The following is an 18,500-nucleotide window of genomic DNA, read 5'->3' on the forward strand; positions in this document are numbered from 1 at the left end:
GGAGAAAGGGAAGTAGGAAGAGTGAGTCTTCTAATTGGCCTGTCCTCTTTCACAGGTGCTGCAGATAAAGCTGGAACTCGAGAGAACCAGGTTGGCTGGGCATTGCTCTCTTCCTGGGGAGGAGGGAAGGCCACAGACTAGAGCCACCTTTGAGTTTACCACCTATTAAGTTTGCTCAGGCTTTATTTTGTGAGGATACCCTGGAGGTTCTGAGGTTTTTCCCTCAGAGCCACTCCTGTCTCTGTGAATACAAAAGCTTTGCCCCAGGGTCTGCCTTTAGCTCAGGGAACTGAGTTCTCCTGTGGCCATTTTCCCCATTCCACAGGAGACAGAGGGTTACTATACGGTTTGCTGCTCTGTTGACTAATGAATTTGCCAACCACTGCTATATCCACACATGGTAGTCAGGTAAAATGAGCCACTAGACAGGCCCTATTCACCTTGGCCTCCAACTCCACCTGCCACCCCCGACACCATGTCAGCACTCAGACTGCCTGGGATCAGGAGCTTAGAAGGTTAAGAGTACGTCCTTGAAAATCAGCCAACCAGCTCCAGGCCAGCCCCAGCCTTAATGGCCTGAAGGGCTCCTCCCTAGTCTTTGAGCTTCCTAATCTGTCTTTATTGGCAGGTTCTGCTCCCTGGCCTTGTTTCATCTCAGCCTCCCTCACTACAGCTGTTTGGCCACAATTAAACCTACATAGCTGCATAGAGCTTGATGGCTTCCAGGGCAATTTTGTATCCATCACCTCATTTGATCTTCAAACATACTGTGAGAGAAGCCAGAAATTTCCTAATCCCCACTTTACAGTAAGGAAAACGAGGCTCAGAGGCATTACATTTGGCAGAGGTCACATAGCTAGGAAGTGGCCAAACTACAAAATCGTATTATCCTCTTGTCACACTGTGGTCACTAGCATCCCAAGACGGGAGAAGGATCAGAATTGGAATCAGAAAGGAGACTAGAAGTCAGAGGTGGAAACTGGTGGCTGAGTGAGCAGTCATTTCTCACAGTGACTCTTCTCTCTATCCTTGTCATCCTCCCAGCCAGCTGTGGTGCATCTGCAGGGCCAAGGGTCAGCAATTCAAGTCAAGAATGGTAAGAGTCAGAGTCAGCTCTGTAGATAAGAGGATCTGCTCCTCCTCTTTACTCCCAGCTTCCAAATAATCACCCAGACTAGTTACTCCCAGACCCCTGAGATACCCTGGGCACTAGGGAGCCATTTTCTACTCCATTTTGCCCTCTGCTGTCTGTCCTGGGTAATTGCTTGCACCACGACCAGCTGCAACACCCAAATTGCAATTAGAAACACTGGTGAGGAAGCTGAAAGGGATTTGCGACTTCATTTAGATGGAATGGAATTGTTGGGAGATGGAGGTGCTGTCAGAGTCACCATGAGGATATGTGTAGTTTGATCAATAGTCTCACAATACAAATCAGAGAAGGGAAAAACTACATAACTTCAAATAATTGTCTGGTAGGTCTGTACAGGGAGGTGGGGGGCATGTTAGATTCTCCAGGAAGTATGCCATGCTAGTGTCTATAAAAAGGGAGAACAGGTGTAATGAGGTTAAGAAACACCAATTTAATGTAACTCCTGCTTTTAAGAGATTGGGAAACAGAATCCCAGAGAGATTGGACAATACCATAATAAATCATAGTGCCTTATATTTGTATGGTACTTTACAGTTTTCAACATGCTTTCTTTGTCTTTTATTTTATTTGATCTTCACAACAACCCTATGAGGTAGGTATTAGCTCCTTCTTACAGAGCCAGAAACTGAAGCACAGAGAGGGTAATTAACTCACCCAACATTTCAGTTAAGTGTAGAAGCTTGGATTCAAAACCACATCTGGCTGACTCTTTCCACTGCACTGTGCTACTTCAGTGATGTGTGTGTACACACCACTAAATGATTAGGTTAATTTTCTTCCCCAAAGAGACATTCACTAAATAAAAGTGTTTTGAAATAATGTCCAGTCCCCAAGATTCACAGAGCCTAAAATGTATGAACCCCCAAGAGCCTTGGGAAGCAGCAAGCCAGCCAAGATGCCAGATGCATACAGAGCTTGGAGGGGAAGGGAAGGGCTGGGCTGTGAGTATGGACACAATAAATGAATGTTAAGGAACCTACTACATGGGGACAGATTTGAAGAGGCCAGTCAGTTCCGACCTGGCTGGGCTCAGCTTTCTTAATGACTGGGCTTAGCTACATTTGGGACTGCCATCTGGATACGTGCCTCAGAAATGTAAGTAGGAGCAGAATGGCATCAAAACCCAAGCATTCCTGCTGGGACCAGGTGCCTTAGGCCCCAGGGCTCTGGGTGAGCCATGACTACCATCTGTCCAGGAGGAGTGAGACAGACAGGAAACAGACATGTTTGGGTGTCTGGATGGGTGACCTCTGTGTTTATTCTGTGCCAGTATCTACTGATTTTGCTCCCATTAGCACATCACAAGACTAGTCCCAACCCCTCTAGGCTAGTCCCCAGTGGCAGTCTCTGCTAATCTTCACTTGCACCAAGGAGCAGAAGTGAGGGGCTAGGAGTAGTAGGACATATGAAGAGTGGATTTGAAGGGGTTGAACCAAGGAATCTCTTCCTAACTCCTATCCCATCATCACCTCAAGGGAAGATGGTCACCTTTTCCAGAAGGCCAGTTTCCTCATGCCTCAAAGAGGCAGGCATCCTGAGACTAGCCAAGGATGGATGTTCAAAACATAATTTCTTGGGTGGAAAACAGATGGTTTTGAGGGGGAAAGACCCCATAGGCTTGGACTTCCTTCTCTTGTGGTGGGAAGGCACCCCCTCCCCTGCAGGATGGAAAAGGAGGCTCTTCCTCCACCCTCACATGCTGGTTCTGTGTCGGGCAAAGGCCAAGGCAGTATGGTGGCCCCTCCACCCCAAATGGGGTGGGGCTGAGAGACAGAAGCTTTGCCAGGGGTGCCTCAGCTCCCAGACACCTTTGCCATCCTCTTGGCTGGTTCTAATGCTGCCTGGCAGTCTTCCCCTCCCTCTCATAAATACCCTTCTCCCCCATGGGCCTTATTACTGGTAGTTACACTCTCTGGCTGCCATGAAGTCTGACTCACCCCTGATCCCTAAGGTTCTCCAGGTCGACAATTATTGGGTTAAGTGGTTTCCTGGGGGCCCAGGGAGGCTTTTCAGAAAGGAGTGGGTGTGGAGGAATCTCTTATGGAGGACAAAATCCATGAACCTATGACAGGAGAGAGATTGAGGAATTATGGCTGGTGAAATCAAATGGCATAATAAGAGCTAGCCTGCCACTCAGTGTCTGAATTTTGCCTGTGCAGGCCCCAGAACAACAAAGAAAATTGGTCAGTGTGCCCACTCTTTTCTTACTCCCCACCTACATTTCCAACTACAAGGTGTTGGTTAAAGACCCTACTGGATGGAGGGGTCAGGGAAAGAGAGGAAGACAGACAGGCAGACCCCTGAGTTTGCAAATGCTCTTCTTAAAGCTTGGCCTCCTGGGCTACTCAGGTTGCATAGGGATGGGGTGGAGGTTGTGTACAACTTGATAATTCTTGTCTCTATTGCCCAGATTATTCTGACATGTACTGAGTGACTGCCCTTCTCTCATACTGAGATCTTTCAGGTGGAGTGCTCAATGACTGGTCTCGCATCACTATGAACCCCAAGGTGTTTAAGCTACATCCCCGCAGTGGGGAGCTGGAGGTACTGGTGGACGGCACCTACTTCATCTATAGTCAGGTAGAAGTGAGTACGGTCTTAGGCCTAACTCTTCTTATATCCAGAATGCAGATCCTGTGCAGGCCATATAGGGGTCCTGTGGAGCCAGCCAAGACCAGCCTGCTTTGGTGGGTGAAGGGCTGGGGGCACCATATTGGGAGGGAGTTGAAAAGAGGAAAGAGCGAAGGGAATGTTTGGATTTTTTCCTAGCCATATATCATTGAAAAACTGAAAAGAAGTCCCTCTCACACCCTGGCATCGATTCCCTCCTGCAGGGCACCAGGCTCTTGTTCTTCCCCACCCACCCACCACCCCCCAAGATATTTGGTTCTACTGCCAAACTTGAACTCTATCTCAATACATTCTTTGAAAATTAGTTCCAGGGATGCTGAGAACCCCTTCCCCCACACTGCTGGGTCTGCAATGAAGAGTGCTCCTGTGGACTTGCTCTCAACCTCAAAAAAATTTCTGACTATCTTTCCTTGTTCTTTCTCCCATTTATTTCTCTACCTTCTGTTTCTCTGTTATTCTTGCCTCCTTCCTGCTATCATTCTCCCAGCCCTTTTCTTCCTCTGTTTTTGTCCTTGTCCTGCACAGGCCCACTGCCTATCCGCTTCCACCCCTGTTGGTTTCCTCCACTGGGTGGCTCCTATGAGCTAGGAGGTAGATGAGCCTTGAGGTTGGGGCTTCTGTGGGGTGGGCAACAAGCAGGCAAATTATAGCAGGACTGTGGAGCCAGCAGAAGGGCCTCACAGGGGAGTGGCCAGAGAAGGTGGGTTAATAGGTATTTTCTAAGCCCATCAAGCATCCTGGCAGAGATTGAGTGCTGACCCAAGAAATTATATGGCACCAGAATGCTCTGCTCCCTCCTACAGAGCCCATGGAGGAAGCAACCTTTGATAGTGATTTAGGGTGAGAGATGAGGGTCCCAATCCCCAGGGAGCACATAAATGTAATTCCAGTGTCCTATGGGGCATTTGTCCTAAGCTCCATTTGGTAGGGGATCAAAGCTTGGTAGTGAAAGATGAATTAATTTTCTGGGTCTAGGAGAGAATTGGGAGTAGCCTCAGGCTTTGGACACCATGCAAACTGGGAAAATCCCCTTAACACCAGGCCATTGAACATAGGTTTGAACTTCCTCTTAGCCACAAAATAAAATTAGGTGCCTGGGTTTTGCCCTTCCAAATTCTTGATCTCATTTGTGGTGGATAGCTCTCCATCTCTCTGGATCTGTTTCCTCAATTGTCAAACAAGAGGGCTAAGGGACATTGAGAATGAGTGAGAGAAATGCAGCAGGGGCAGGGGCGGGCTTCAAAAGAGCTGAAGAAATGGCAAGTTGTCACTGTTCCCTCTCTGGAAAATCAGTGACTTCTAACTTTATCTGCAAATAGTCCTTGGGGCTTGCAACCAGAAGTTAGTTTGTATTCATTTGTGTCCATAGCCAGAGTAGAGGAGGGTGTGGGTAGGGTGGAGGGGGTGCTTGAGAGGTGAATAAGGCAGGGTTCTTGCCCTCAGAGTTTACAACTGTTGTGCTGTTGAAAGAAAGATTTGCTCAGGCACCTGAGCCCCACAGAGTAGGGGAAAGACAGAGTATAAGCCCATCACCCCTCCTTTCCTGTCAGCTAACTAGCATGCCTTCAGGTGGCATTGCCCCTCCACAAGGTCTACTGGCAGTTCGTCATGACAGGGGAGGGCCCCATCCACCCTCTTTCCCTCTCCCCCAATCCCTTCTTGTTGCCTCTCACCCAGGTATATTACATCAACTTCACTGACTTTGCCAGCTATGAGGTGGTGGTGGATGAGAAGCCCTTTCTGCAGTGTACCCGCAGCATCGAGACAGGCAAGACCAACTACAACACTTGCTACACCGCGGGCGTCTGCCTCCTCAAAGCCCGGCAGAAGATCGCTGTGAAGATGGTGCACGCTGACATCTCTATCAACATGAGCAAGCACACCACTTTCTTTGGGGCCATCAGGCTGGGCGAGGCCCCTGCATCCTAGATTCCCCCTATTTAGTCCCTGCCTGTGCCCCTGCCCTAGGTTTGGGAGCCGGGATCCCTAGAACCTCGAAGTGCTGCTGTGGAGTGAGGCATGTGTGTGTTGCAGCTGCAGAGAGAAAGGCCCCAAGGCTATTTATTCCCCAGTGACTCCAGGACAACAAGGCCTGCTTGCCTTTCCCGAATGACCTTGAGTTATCAGGAGAGTTGATGAAGCCCCAGGGTTTACATGAAGCAGAAGTGGCTTCCCTGTCTCCATGTTGACTGGCTTAATTGCATGACTCTTCAATCTCAAGGTCCCTGATGTCAAAGTTATCATTTATTGCACTAAAGTGAGGGTCTGGGGCAGCAGGCAAGAGAAAGCAGAGGTATACTCCAGACTGGGGAGCAAACCCTCTTTGGGGTGGGGTGGGGTGGGGTGGGGTGGGGTGAGGTGAGGTGAGGTGGGGGTGGGGTCGGAGGGGAAAGGTCTGTGCTTGTGGCAGAGACCAAGGAACAAACCTGCTGAGCAGGTGCCCTGGGCAGTGGAAGCATTCCTGCTGCTCTGCCTGCAGCCAGCCAGCGGATCAGAGCTCTTCCCATACAGGCAGAGCCAGTGCAGCAGCTCCCCAGGCTTCGGGGACAAGAGGTTTGCTCTTCCTTGGAGTGATTACAGGGAATGACCACAAACCTGCCTGCATAAGAACCTGAAGCCAGACTTGGGGCCACATGTCTTTCACTTTGTTTACAGCTGTAGGCTCAGAAAACTCCCTGGGATCCCAATTGCCCCCCTTCCCAGCCTGACTAGACCTCCTATGTCTTTCTCCACAGAGCCTACCTCTGTCTGAGAAAGGTGCCTAACCTGGGACCTGCGCTTATGTGAGTCTGGGATACTCTTGAGATTACCTGGGCACAAAGAGAATTTTCTTCCATTTATTAAGCATCACAATATTTATCTAGTCGATTTGTGTCTATCGGCAAAGTGTTGGACTGGGTGACCTCCAGAAGTCCCTTCAAATCCCAATATTTAGGCAACTCCTTTAATAGCCTACTAAAATCCCCAACCCTCACCTGCCCCTGGGCCTCAGCAGGGCAGAGCTTTTCTACCAGACCTAGAAAGGACAAGAGGTGGGCATAGGACAGGGGTTTTTCAAGTGGCTTCCCTATCTTGGAGCCAAGCGGCCAGTCGTTCAAGCCTTATCTGAAAGGGTAGTAGCTGATGCCCTGCTGACCCCTGGCCTGTGCTCTGGCTTCAGAAAGCCACAGAACAGCATGGTCAACGCAGATTCCAGTGCTGCTCCCCTGAATCAAGGCTTGGGAGAAGCTGGGGTGTAGGCATTCGGGCAGGGCTCTGCCCTCTAGTCAGGCCCAAAGACACCATTACCACTTCCCCAAGCTTCCCACAGATCATATGGTGGGACCATACAAGAGCCTTATTTCTAACTGCCTGGGCCCAACCTGGCTCCTGGGTACATGGTCCAGCCCAAAGCTGGGAAGGCCAGCCTTATACAGTCTGCTACTCTTGCTTGTGAAATAAGAAACAAGTTACTTTTGAGGAGATGGGCAGCTGAAATTTACCAGGAACAACAGGTTCTGCAGTTGTGCCTTCTCTTTGTAAGCCACTACACTGCTGGGCCCTTCAAGGGTCAGGGCAGGAGGCACAGCCATTGTCTGGTTGCTAATGTCAGGTGAAGCAAACATGAGGAACAGGTCTGGCCGGGCTCTTACAGAGTGCCTTGGACAGTCCTCAGGTGTAGCAGGAACAGATGAGAAATTCTCCTTAAAACTTGGAGAGTACTTTCTCTCTTATTATCTCCTTTGATATTACAAATCCTATTGTTTAGACAAGGCTCAAGAGAGGTTAAATGCTTTGACCGGGATCTCACCCACTGAAGTCACAGGCCTGGGGCTTCATTCAGACAGTTTGACTCCAACATTATTCCATTGCACCTCAGCTTTGTGTTGAATTTGGGGTCCTGAGGGAACCCAAATAAAAATGGTAATATAGACCCTAAATCCTTGTGGGTTCTAGGGAGGGACCCAGAGATGCTCATTTTCAATCCTTGATGGTAATGCCTGTTGTCTTGACTGCCAGAGGCTCTGTGGCAAAAGAGTAGGGCATTTCCTTGGGAAACAGCCATCAGACTTAGAGCTTTCATGTTCAGAATAACTGTCTTGGCACCAGGTCCAAGCAGCAGGTCCCTGATACCCACAGAACTTAAACCCCTTATGTTCTTTCACCCACCAAATGAACCAAGGAACCAGTACATATGGAGCCCCTATTGCAAGTAAGGTCCTCCTTTGGTTACCCTACAGACGGGCTGCAGGAGCTGGCCACTCCCCATAGTTAAGTGACTCCTTATCTCTTTCTACCAAACCACAGAGGACTTTGTACTCCCAGGATCTCCCAGGGATGGAGGGAAGAGTGAGGACTGGTTCTATAGCCAAAAAGCTGTCAGAAGAGGAAAGGAAAAGGTTTCCTAATTGTGGCCCTAAAGGACATTCTGACACCTATCCTATTCTCCAGATGATAGGGGAGACAGGATTCACATAAACCCTTTATTTATTAGGAACTGTCAAAGGGAACCCGAGATGGAGGGGGGTGAGGAGGGAAGCAGTCAGTAGCTGGGGAGCCTTGCTGCAGTGAAGTTATTGACAAAGTAGTGAAGCAATTTACTAATAAGAGAATGTGGACATAGATTAAGCATTTGAATTTATGCTGACGTGAGTTTACCAGAAGGCCAAGTCTTGCATGGAGAACAGGACAAGGGCATTTGAGAGCAGGCAGATAACAGAGGTTTGAAGGAGAATTGCCTGGCAGGAGCCTCTGCCAGCTGCTTGGGCTTCAACAGCCAAAACTGGCACAAAAATCAGCTGTCGGGGCTGCTCAGTTACTGGTTCCCTGGAAAATGTAGTCTTTGCCTTATTTCCCCTTCATCCATCCTGAACCAAATTTCTTTTGCTGAGCAGGAAAGGACTAGAAACCCTGGAAGTGAAAAAGATTTTGATCCACATGTGATTATGTGCGTTTTATGTAACTTCTGGTGGGTGCAAATCGATTCAGAGAAATTTAGTGCTAGAAAGGACCTTAGAGGGAATCTAGCCCAACCTACATTCTGCCCCATGTTACTCATGTGGAGACTGAGGCCCAGAGAGAGAAGGTGGCCTGCCCACGATGAATGAGCCATGACTCACAGACTCAGCAGAGTGAGGGGGTGGAGCAGTCCCTGTCCCACACAGCCCCCTTCTTTCTTTCACTCCCAGACTCAAGGCTAAAAGTGAAAGCCCCCTTCAGGAGCCTGGCTAGGCAGGGAGAGAGAAGCTGCAGCCTTCATCAGAACTCTTGCTTCTCTTAAGGTGTTCTCCCAGCTCCTGCCTCTGGACTGGCCTAATACCTGGAAGTCCTGAGGCCACCCTGGCACTGCCTCCAGCCTGCTCCTTCCTGGAGTCTCCCCTAGGCAATGTGAGCACAAAGAAGGAACTAGATTTTTTCTTTTAATCTGTGTCAGGGATCACTTCAAGGGGAGTCAGGGTGTATCATTTCTTTATTAAAAAAGCTTCCAGCTGGGGCGTGGGTGTGGACTTTGTTGTGAGAATGGCCAGGAGCAGGCCCAGTGCTGCTTTGGGGGTCAGCATCCAGTGTGAAATACTGTGTATATAAACTATACATAATGTATATAAACTGGGATGTAAGTTTGTATAAATTAATGGTTTATTCTTTGCAAATAAAGCTTTTTCCCCCTCTGTTTTTGAAATCAGCTTGAGCAATTCCTACACACTAGATGCTTTTATGCAGGTGCTGCCGATGAGCCAGAAGAAAGCCCAAGGCACCCATTTCAGAGGGGGCAGCAGAAGGAATGTAGTCTGAACTTCCTGGCAGGTACCTCACCTTCTCTCTGCCCCAGACCACATGCCTGTCCCCTTTACCTTAGGTCTTTGCAGTATGTACAGACATCACATGAGGCAGGCACCCAGGGCAGAGGCAGCAGGTCACACTGGTAACTATACAGGATGTCCTAGACCAAACTGACAGGTCAATGTGGATAAATCATTAGGACCAAAAGGCATCCACTCAAGAGGAATGGAACAGCAGGCTGTGGGCCAAATTGTGTAGCCTGCCATTGCCAACAATTATTGGGCCAAGAGTCTGAGAGCCTCACCATCCAGGAGATGAGCTTTATGGTGGCCGGAAGCCAGGCACTCACTTCCATCTGAAGCAAGATGGCTGACTTAGACAAAGGGCAGAGTGAGAGAACCAGACAAGGTTAAGCAAATTGCTGGGGGGTGGGGCGGGGGAGAAGACAGGAAATTAAACCAGGCCTGACCCTTCTATTATAGCATTATAAGGTGGAAACTGAGTGTGGACGAGGGCTGGTAGAGGGTATCAGTTGCTTAAATTTTCAAAGGACTGCTGACAAGATATTCCACTGTACACTTTCTTTTAAACATTGAGATGCCAGCTTTAGGGCATTTTTGCTCAAGGATAGGAAATGGGAAAAATGGTTGCAGGAGAATCACTTTGTGTTGCTCTCCAAATTTACAAAGTTCAATCAATCACATTCAATATAATTTGATCTTCCCAACAGCCTTTGAGGTAAGCACATGAGGGATCATTAGTCCCATTTTACAGATGAGGAAACTGAGGCTCAGAGGTGACTAATTGCTCTGACTCACTTGGCTTGAAGATGGTGGAGCTTGCACTCAAAGTCCTGCAGGAGTCTAGATAACAGGAGATGGGGCTGCTTGAGAGTTACAGATAGAAAGGTGTCCAGGGATCCTGGGCCCTCGAGCATACTAGTTAGAGCACAAGCAGTATCAGAAGGCTGGATTTTCGTTCTGTCCATTGTTTTCCTCAATGCTGACGAATGGGCACCTAAAGGGCACCTCTCCCCAGGGCTTGCCTGTCTCTTAAAACCATCTCCCTTATAGCCCCAAGGAAAACACAGAGAAGCACTGGAAGGAGGACAGAAATGAAGGGGGAATTGGGGTTTAAAAAACAACCAAATGGACAGCCCCTCCTCACAATGAGGACTGGCCAAATCAGAAGCAGAAGCCCCATAGGTGACTTCTGGCCCCTGTTTACAGTTCCACACTTTCCAGCCAGGCTAAGTAGCTTCCAGAGATATCTGTTAGACTATCACCAGCTCCTGGGTCTCTGAGCAGACAACAGGGTCTTGTGCTGGTCAGTTTGTGCAGGGCTTCCCTACAAGGGTGCATGGTATTTGTCCACCACTTTCTGGCTTGGCTTCTCAGTCTTGGGCACTGGCAGAGGCTCCCCAACTGCCAGAGAAGACAGAAGGAAAAGAGAAGCATCAGAATAGCTCACTCCTCAGAACGAGCCTCAGCCCTCCAGCTCACCCTTACCACCCCAAAACCACCCACCCTGGCCAGCCTCCCAACCTCTAGACACAGCCAAAGCCAAGACTCAGCCTCAGAACTGGATCTACATCCTAAACAAGGCTGCCAGCAGAAGGGCCCACTCTCCAATGGTGGTTACAGGCTGGGCATAGGGCAGAAGGCCCCAGGAGTTCTCAATGAAGCCGCGCTCATTAAAAGCACAAGGGTAAATGAAAGCACACTCTGGAACCACTTCTGGAAGTGATTGACCAAACCCCCAGGAGAGAAAATGTGCTGATGGTAAAGGTCTACCTCCCCAAAGGCACAGGCAGGGATTAGAGCCACCCTGTGGAGCAAAGGCATGTCCTTTGAAGGCCAGAAAGGTAGGGACCCTGTTGAAAGCCAGACATGCTGACCACCAGTGGTCTCGGGGTCTGCCTATATGTTCCGCAGGCCCTAACTTAGCTGGGCCTATGTCCAGGCCAAGCGTGAGGGCCCTGTGGTCTATCCCAGGCTTCCTGTGGGGACAAAGCAGCAGCGAGCCAAAGGCAGCAAGTCCTAACTCTCCTGTGAACCCACAGGTCTAAAACAGGAAGGAAAAATTTAAGAAACATTTCATTTACCTTTCTTCCCTTTTACCCACGTGGCAAGTTTGGCTCTCTCTGAGAGGAGGTTGCAGCCACTCACCTTTCACAGAGGGTCTGGACCAGATGAAAAGCTAAAGTGAGGAACAGCAGGCTCAGGACTGGCCCTCTAGTATTTCCTCAGAAGCAGAAATGCCTCTGGGACCTGGCCCAGGCTCTACTCCAATACAGAAGCTTTGCCATCCCTGTTTATATATAATTTCCTCCAAATCCCTTCCTCCTTCCCTGCTGGACCTTTGAAAAAGCTCTCTCTAATAGGGACCAGGACTGCCCTTACCCATGCTGCAGGGTCTTGCGTACAAACCCAGTCCAGTTCCTCAAGAACAACATGGATAAGGGCTTCCCTATCGAGTGTGTGGTATCTGCATTCCACCAGGCCACTGACTACCACAACCAGCATGTTGCCTGTACCCTTTTTGGTAAGCAGATAGTCCATGGAGAACTGGCTCACAGAGCAGGCCCCTGGCAGGCAGAAAAAATCAAAAGATCATTGGCCACTTCCCAAACCTCCTAGCCTTCTTCCCTACCTCTTCACAGGAGGAGAGAGCTTCATCCCAGACAGCGAGCCTAGGGCTACTGTTTAGGACCAGAGGGGATCACACAGTTGATCCCCTTTCATCCTGCTCTCACCCACTCCACCAACATTTTTTCCTCAGGAAGCCATTTTTATTTTGGCTTTTATGTCCTAGGAGCCAACTCACCTGTCGACATGGCATAGTCTCTGAGGAAAGGCACCCAGAAAAAGGTTCCCAGAGTGAGTACATAAGGGGTGATGCCAGGAAAGATCATGGTGAAGCCTAAGGCCTCTGTAGCAAAGTTGCCGAAGCATGAATGGGACATGAACCCATGAGGGTGGCAGACAAGGATGTAGTTGTAGTCGGGGGAGATGCCATGAGTCTTCAAAATCTGTGGAAGAAAGAGCAGTCAGGACGGGTATGGACAGGGGAGAGAAAAGAACTCTTCTGGCCATAGACCTGGAAGGGCAAGGGCCATGCAAGCTGGGCAACACACAACTCCAGGAAGGTATTTTCCTCTCCAGCTGTGTGCCAGGCAGTAAGCCCCAGGACCTGCCCCAGCACTGCTCTGGGCTGCATTCAATGGCCGAGAGCCAGTGGTGGGTCACACCGATCTGGCAACAGAGGTTGGGAGTCCTGGAAAGACAGAGCAGGAACAGTTCTCCTCCAACCACCACGTTCCTGCCCACATGTCTGTGAAGCATCAGCAGAGGGAATACCAGGGAAAGAGAAGACCCACCTTCAGCTAGGTTAGAGTAGTTAGGACAGACCTAATGGAGATGACTCATAGGAAGCCATACTCAGAATTATTACTGGGCTCGGTTTTTAAACAGCTGTAAATAAGACTGTGAGAAAAAAATGGGTCAAAATAAAGGTGAGAAAAGACAAAAAACACTTTTAATTGAACATGGCAGAGTGAACACAACTTTTTATCTTGACTCCTCTCTGGCACCTCATGAAAATTACCATAAGAATGTTTTTAAAGATATAGATCCACAGCCGTAGCTGGTTTGGCACAGTGGATGGAGCATCGGCCTGGGGACTAAAGGATTTCGGGTTTGATTCTGGTCAAGGGCACATGCCCGGGTTGTGGGCTCGGTCCCCAGTGGGAATTGTGCAGGAGGCAACCGATTGATCATTGATGTTTCTATCTCTCTCTCTCCCTCTCCCTTCCTCTCTGAAATCAATTTTAAGAATTTAAAAAAAGATATAGATCACAAGGAAAAAGAGAATTAGAGAGATGCCAGCGGTGGGTTGAAGATATCAGCAAAATATTTGCACACTGGCAAGTGGATTGAGGAAAGCTGGCATCTTTGCAAGGGCAATGCCTACAAGAGCAAGCAACCCATCTGCACTGGAGAATCTGGGAAAGACTCAGAATTTGGAGTCACCAGGTGTCACAGAAAGTGGGTGTGAGTCATAGGGCTTGGTTGAAAGTCTATCAGAGAAGTAGTTTGAACCTCAACCCCTCCCCCACAAACACACACACAACTGGACAATGAAAAGGTTACTTTCTGGAAAACTGAACCAAAGAAACTCTAGACTCAGGTACTTGCACTAGATGCAGCTGAGATATTCTATCTGCAGCCCAATTCTTAATCAAGTATAAAGTCGAATGAAGACCATCTCAGGCATACAGTCTCAGAGAGTTTGTCTTACGCATCCCTTTCTCAAGAAACTCCTGGAGGATGTGCTCCACCGAAATGAGGGAGTAAACCAAGAAAGGCATGAGGCCCAAGAAAAAAGGGACTCAACTAGAGAAGGAAGTAAACACGGTGAGGACCAGGGTGAGGCAAACAAGGTGGCTAGGGCACAAACTTCAAGGAGACATTGCTCTCAGGTTCAGGCAAGTACTGACTCAACGTTTGCATAACCCTGAGAGGAAGCACCTTCCTAAATTATGATTTCATGGTGCCTTGAGGGCCCTGGGGATGCAGCTGTGCATGAGACTAGATTGTAACAGGAGGATGCTGCATTCTGCGGCAGCAATGTCCTCCAGGAAATTAAAAGTGGCAGGGGAGAGAAGGAGACTTAGAGATTCCTGAAGTGTTTGCACACATTGAGAGATTCACATGTCTGTGGAGACTTAGTGATAAGTAATATGTATCTAACAGATAGTTAAAGAAATTTCAAATGAGGCAATTATGAGTTCTGAGGGGGAAAGGAAGGTGCACAAGAAAGAAAAATAATTTTAGTGCACTAAATAGCTCAATTGTGAGTAATATTTCCTAGTTCTAGTTAGGCCGTTTAACTAAAACCTGTGCTATAACAATATGGGGAGGAGGGGAAAGAGGAAAATCTAGTGACAGTTACAGGACCAAATTCTCATCTTCATATTGGGAAGTCAGTGACAGTGACAGTGTCTAAAATTGTTAAATCAGGAAGTAGTAATATTTCAAAATTTTAAATAGTAAAATTGAGACATATTGAGAAAAAAAGAGCTAACAATGTTGAAAATGTCTGCCTCTGGGGAACAGATCTAAGGGCGGCGGGGGGCAGGGGGGAAGGCCAGAAATTTAGGTTTTTTACATACTCGTTATAAAACTATTTTACTTGCCCTAGCCAGTTGATTGGAGTGTTGTCCCATGCACCAAAAGGTTGTGGGTTCAATTCCCAGTCAGGGCACATACCTGGGTTGTGGGTTTGTTCCCAGTGGGGGCACTTACAAGAGGCAACCAGTTAATGTTTCTCTCTCACTCTCTCTCTCTCTCTCTCTCTCTCTCTCTCTCTCTCTCTTCTATCCTCTCTCTCCCAAATAAATAAACATAGCTGCCTCTGGTAAGGTTAAACAAACAAAACAAAAAAAAAACAAAAACAAACCATTTGAGTTTTCCAAGAAGTAAAGGGAGGCATGGGTCTAGTCTGGAGGAGACCACTCTGGTTCCCTGAGGTTTTATTCCACCCCAGACAGTGTTGGGGACCAATGTCTTACAATACCAATGTCTGCCTTATCTTACAGTAAAGGTCTCCGCTTAAGGCATTTAGGGTCCAAATGGATATGATTCCACTCACAGACTTCTAGGATGAAGAACTGGGAAGGCTCAAAGACACCATGTGCCCCATGTGAGCTGGTGAGGGAGGGACGAGCTCTCCTGCCTGCTCCACACTGCCTCTCTGTATGTGCTAAGTCCAACTTAAATGAAGTGACAGTCTCCTCCCCATATACATCTCTTTTTCGGCCATTCTCCTTCCTCACCATTCTCTGCTCCTCTGACCCCTCTGCCAGCTCATACTGGGACCTGAGCCCTCAGTCTCGCCTCCTGCCTTTCTCCTACATCTTCTGTGATCAAATCTTTTAATTATACTCCAATTATTTGAATCTCTCTTCTTTCCTCTTCTCTCTGTCCTGACTACTACTGGTGTGGCCTAATCACCACCACCTCTCACTTGGGCTATTACAACAGCCACTTCTTGTCATTGCTTTGCTACACAGAGCTATAGCAATCTCTCAAAAACACAAATCTGATGACACTGCCCTGTGCCAAACCCTATCATGGCTCCACATGGCTCTCAGGAAACAGTCCAAACTCTTTTCCATGGTTTACAATGCCCTCTACTATCTGTCCCCTGCCTGCATATCCAGTCTCCTTTCCTTTCTCTCATTCATTCATTCATTCATTCATTCGATATGTATGAAGCATCAATTCTGTGCCTCTCACCCCCTCATCTCACTTACCACTGGCAGCTCCCCGAATGGTTTATGCTCTCCCCTCACACTAGCCTTGTCATATGTTTCCCACCCTTTGCCCTGAACACTCCTCCTTCTTCACCTGTTTCTCATTTGTCCTTCAAGAGTAAACTCAAACTCAACAGAGAAATGGGCAAAGGTCACAAATGTATTCCAGGAACAGATCCACCGAACCTCCTAATTAGCAGTGAGTGAAGAGATGGAAGACGTAAGGAGAGAAACCCATAGGCCAGAATCAGGTCCTGTGGGCTCAAGTCCCAGGCCACCTCCTCCACTTTGGATCTGTGTGATCTTGACCAGACCACTCACAACCTCAGCTTCCTCAGCTATACAATGAAGATTATTATGCACATATGGTGCTTCGAACAGTGGCTGCATGGAAAAGGGGTGCAATAAATGTTGGCTAATGTTATGTGAGCATTAGCTATCATTATGAATGTGTAACTATTAGGATGTATTATTATACATGGCAATAGCTTCTACCTCATAAAGTTGGCATGAGGCTAAAGTGAAATAATAGGTGTGAACATTGTAAGTACCTAACACAAGAATTTCTTTCTTCTGGTCGCTTCCAGCTCTGATTGCCTGTCTTTCCTAGATCAGTGGTCGGCAAACTCATTAGTCAACAGAGCGGCAAACTGTGGCTCGCGAGCCACAGTTGGCCGACCATTGTCCTAGATTAACACTGTTCTTTTCAGTATTGGGGCTCCTGGTGCCCACCTTAGGCAGGCCTCTAAGCCCCATTCCCTGTCCTCTAGTTCATTCTCCCCAGTCATGGGCAAGCCCTGGGCTCACAGAGCCCATCTGCATTTTCCTTCCCAGATATCTTACAAGTTCATTTAGTTCATGCCCCTGCCTCCAGTCAGTACTCACCTAAACCACGTGACAAATGAGTATTTTCCACAGACCCCCCTCCCATAGGGATGGTTTGCTTCAGCACCTAGAACACAGTGGCCAGCAGATAACTTTCACAACGTGTCTGTGATGGAGAAAGTGGAAAAAGCAGACTGATAGATGAATGAATTCTTCCACACCAAAGGTTTTCACAGCCTCCCTCTGTCACTAGGACAATTGTCTCCTAATGATGGTCCACTCAAGTTCTTTAGGTTGCAGCTAAACCCTTTTCCTTGGCTATTCCCACTTTCCCAAAACACGCCCTCTGTGCCCCAGTGTAAACCCAGGAAGTTTCAACATACACATTTGCAGCAAGACCCTATCTCACACACGTGCACACACGCCCCTACATAGGCACACACCCATATGCACACACATCCCTGCATGCACATTCACAGACTCCACGAGTACCATGGCCAGGTATGTCAGCCTACAGGCCAGAGGACCAACCATCTTGATGTGCTGGGGACCGTCCAGGTTTTAACATTAAAAGTCCTGCTAAACCCTAAAACCCCTCAGTCCCAGGCAAACCCAGACGGTCACCCTACCAAAGGCTAAAGTCTCACCAATAACTAAGATACTGAGGGCCCAGTGGAAAATAGCAAAGAACTCCGGGGCAATATTGAGGTCCTTCTTAGAGGGCAAGAGCATTATGCCCAAGGTCCTAGTGGCTCCAGGTAGGTGCTGTTCGGATGCCCAGTCCCAAATGCTCAGGGGCCTGCCATGTTTCCTCTCTTCACGCTTTCTTCTCCAGCCCCTGCCTAGTCTCCATGCCCTCATTCCTCCTGTCCCCATCCCTTCACAGGATCATAGTACTGTGTGCTATCTCTGCTTGTCCAGTTCCTTTCACCTCTCTAACCACCTGCACTTTTACCCACCTGGGAATGACTTGGGATGAGATTATGACACTCTCTTGCACGCCTGCATAGAGAACTGAGGGTGAAACTCTGATATGGGAAGTGAGTGGGAGTGGGGGTGGAGCTGATGAGAGGCCTTCGGAGCCAGTGTGGATGGGAGTTGGGGGGCAGGGAGGAGCCCAGGGCACACAGGTCTGCATTTATTTTTGAGGCCCAGCTATTAGATTAAACAAGGATCTCAAAGTCTGGGTAGTTCTAAATGTTATTTCTCACTAAATGTTAAAATGTAGCAGAGTATTTTGTAGATGAAGCTGTAAACAGGATGAGCTAAGAACTCAATCCATGAAAGTAGCCAACTGCAAGGAAGGCTAAGCCTCCATTCGGGGAGGCAGAGTTTTGGATATGAATCCCCTGTATCCTTTACTTGCTGCATGTAAATAAAACTACCTTGGGACAACCACCTCTCATTTTTTAATAAAGCACCCAAAGCTGCAAACCCCTTGAGTTTTGTAACACAGCTATCTATGGTCTCTCAGTGACAATGATTGGAGGGGAGGAGAGAGGTCACAGGCCAGGCCAAGAAATACCTTTGGCTTTTTGGTCAGTCCAGAACTCACTGCTTTCCATGAACTGACATCAGATATAGTCTTTAAGTGTATAGTAGGTGCTAAATAAAATTTTTTATTGAAGAAACAAATGTGAGTACTTATCAAATTATTCTGTGTACATGAAATTCTAGAACAGGTAAAACTCAGCAAATATGCACCTAAGACTTGTGTATTTCTCTGCATGTAAGTTTTACTTATAAAGTAAACAAATATTGAACTCAGTGCTGAAGTGTTTAGGGGTGAAGAGTACTGATGGCTGCAATTCATTT

At 48.0% G+C, this 18,500-nt stretch overlaps 2 protein-coding genes across 5 annotated transcripts in view; one reads left to right on the forward strand and one right to left on the reverse strand.

Annotated features, from left to right (window-relative positions):
- EDA (ectodysplasin A) overlaps positions 1-6,075 on the forward strand; it is a 630,489-nt gene extending 624,414 nt beyond the window's left edge. Inside the window, exons 5-8 of one of the 4 annotated variants that reach the window (XM_080653532.1) lie at positions 56-90; positions 1,045-1,096; positions 3,609-3,739; positions 5,462-6,075. In XM_080653532.1, coding sequence (XP_080509658.1) covers positions 56-90; positions 1,045-1,096; positions 3,609-3,739; positions 5,462-5,713 — 470 coding nt within the window. In that variant the 3' untranslated portion in view covers positions 5,714-6,075. The remainder of the gene's footprint in view (positions 1-55; positions 91-1,044; positions 1,097-3,608; positions 3,740-5,461) is intronic. The other 3 variants (XM_080653533.1, XM_080653534.1, XM_080653535.1) reach the window with 3 other exon arrangements.
- Positions 6,076-10,891: 4,816 nt separating this feature from the next.
- Positions 10,892-17,417, reverse strand: AWAT2 (acyl-CoA wax alcohol acyltransferase 2; the record flags this gene model as incomplete). Its single annotated transcript, XM_080653083.1, is given in 7 exon segments — positions 10,892-10,968; positions 11,173-11,259; positions 11,262-11,371; positions 11,947-12,014; positions 12,016-12,131; positions 12,371-12,575; positions 17,298-17,417. Coding segments are annotated over 7 exon segments (783 nt in total).
- Between the last annotated feature and the right edge of the window lie 1,083 nt (positions 17,418-18,500).

This window comes from Plecotus auritus, assembly GCF_963455305.1.
Source record: "Plecotus auritus genome assembly, chromosome: X".
Lineage (NCBI taxonomy): Eukaryota > Metazoa > Chordata > Mammalia > Chiroptera > Vespertilionidae > Plecotus > Plecotus auritus.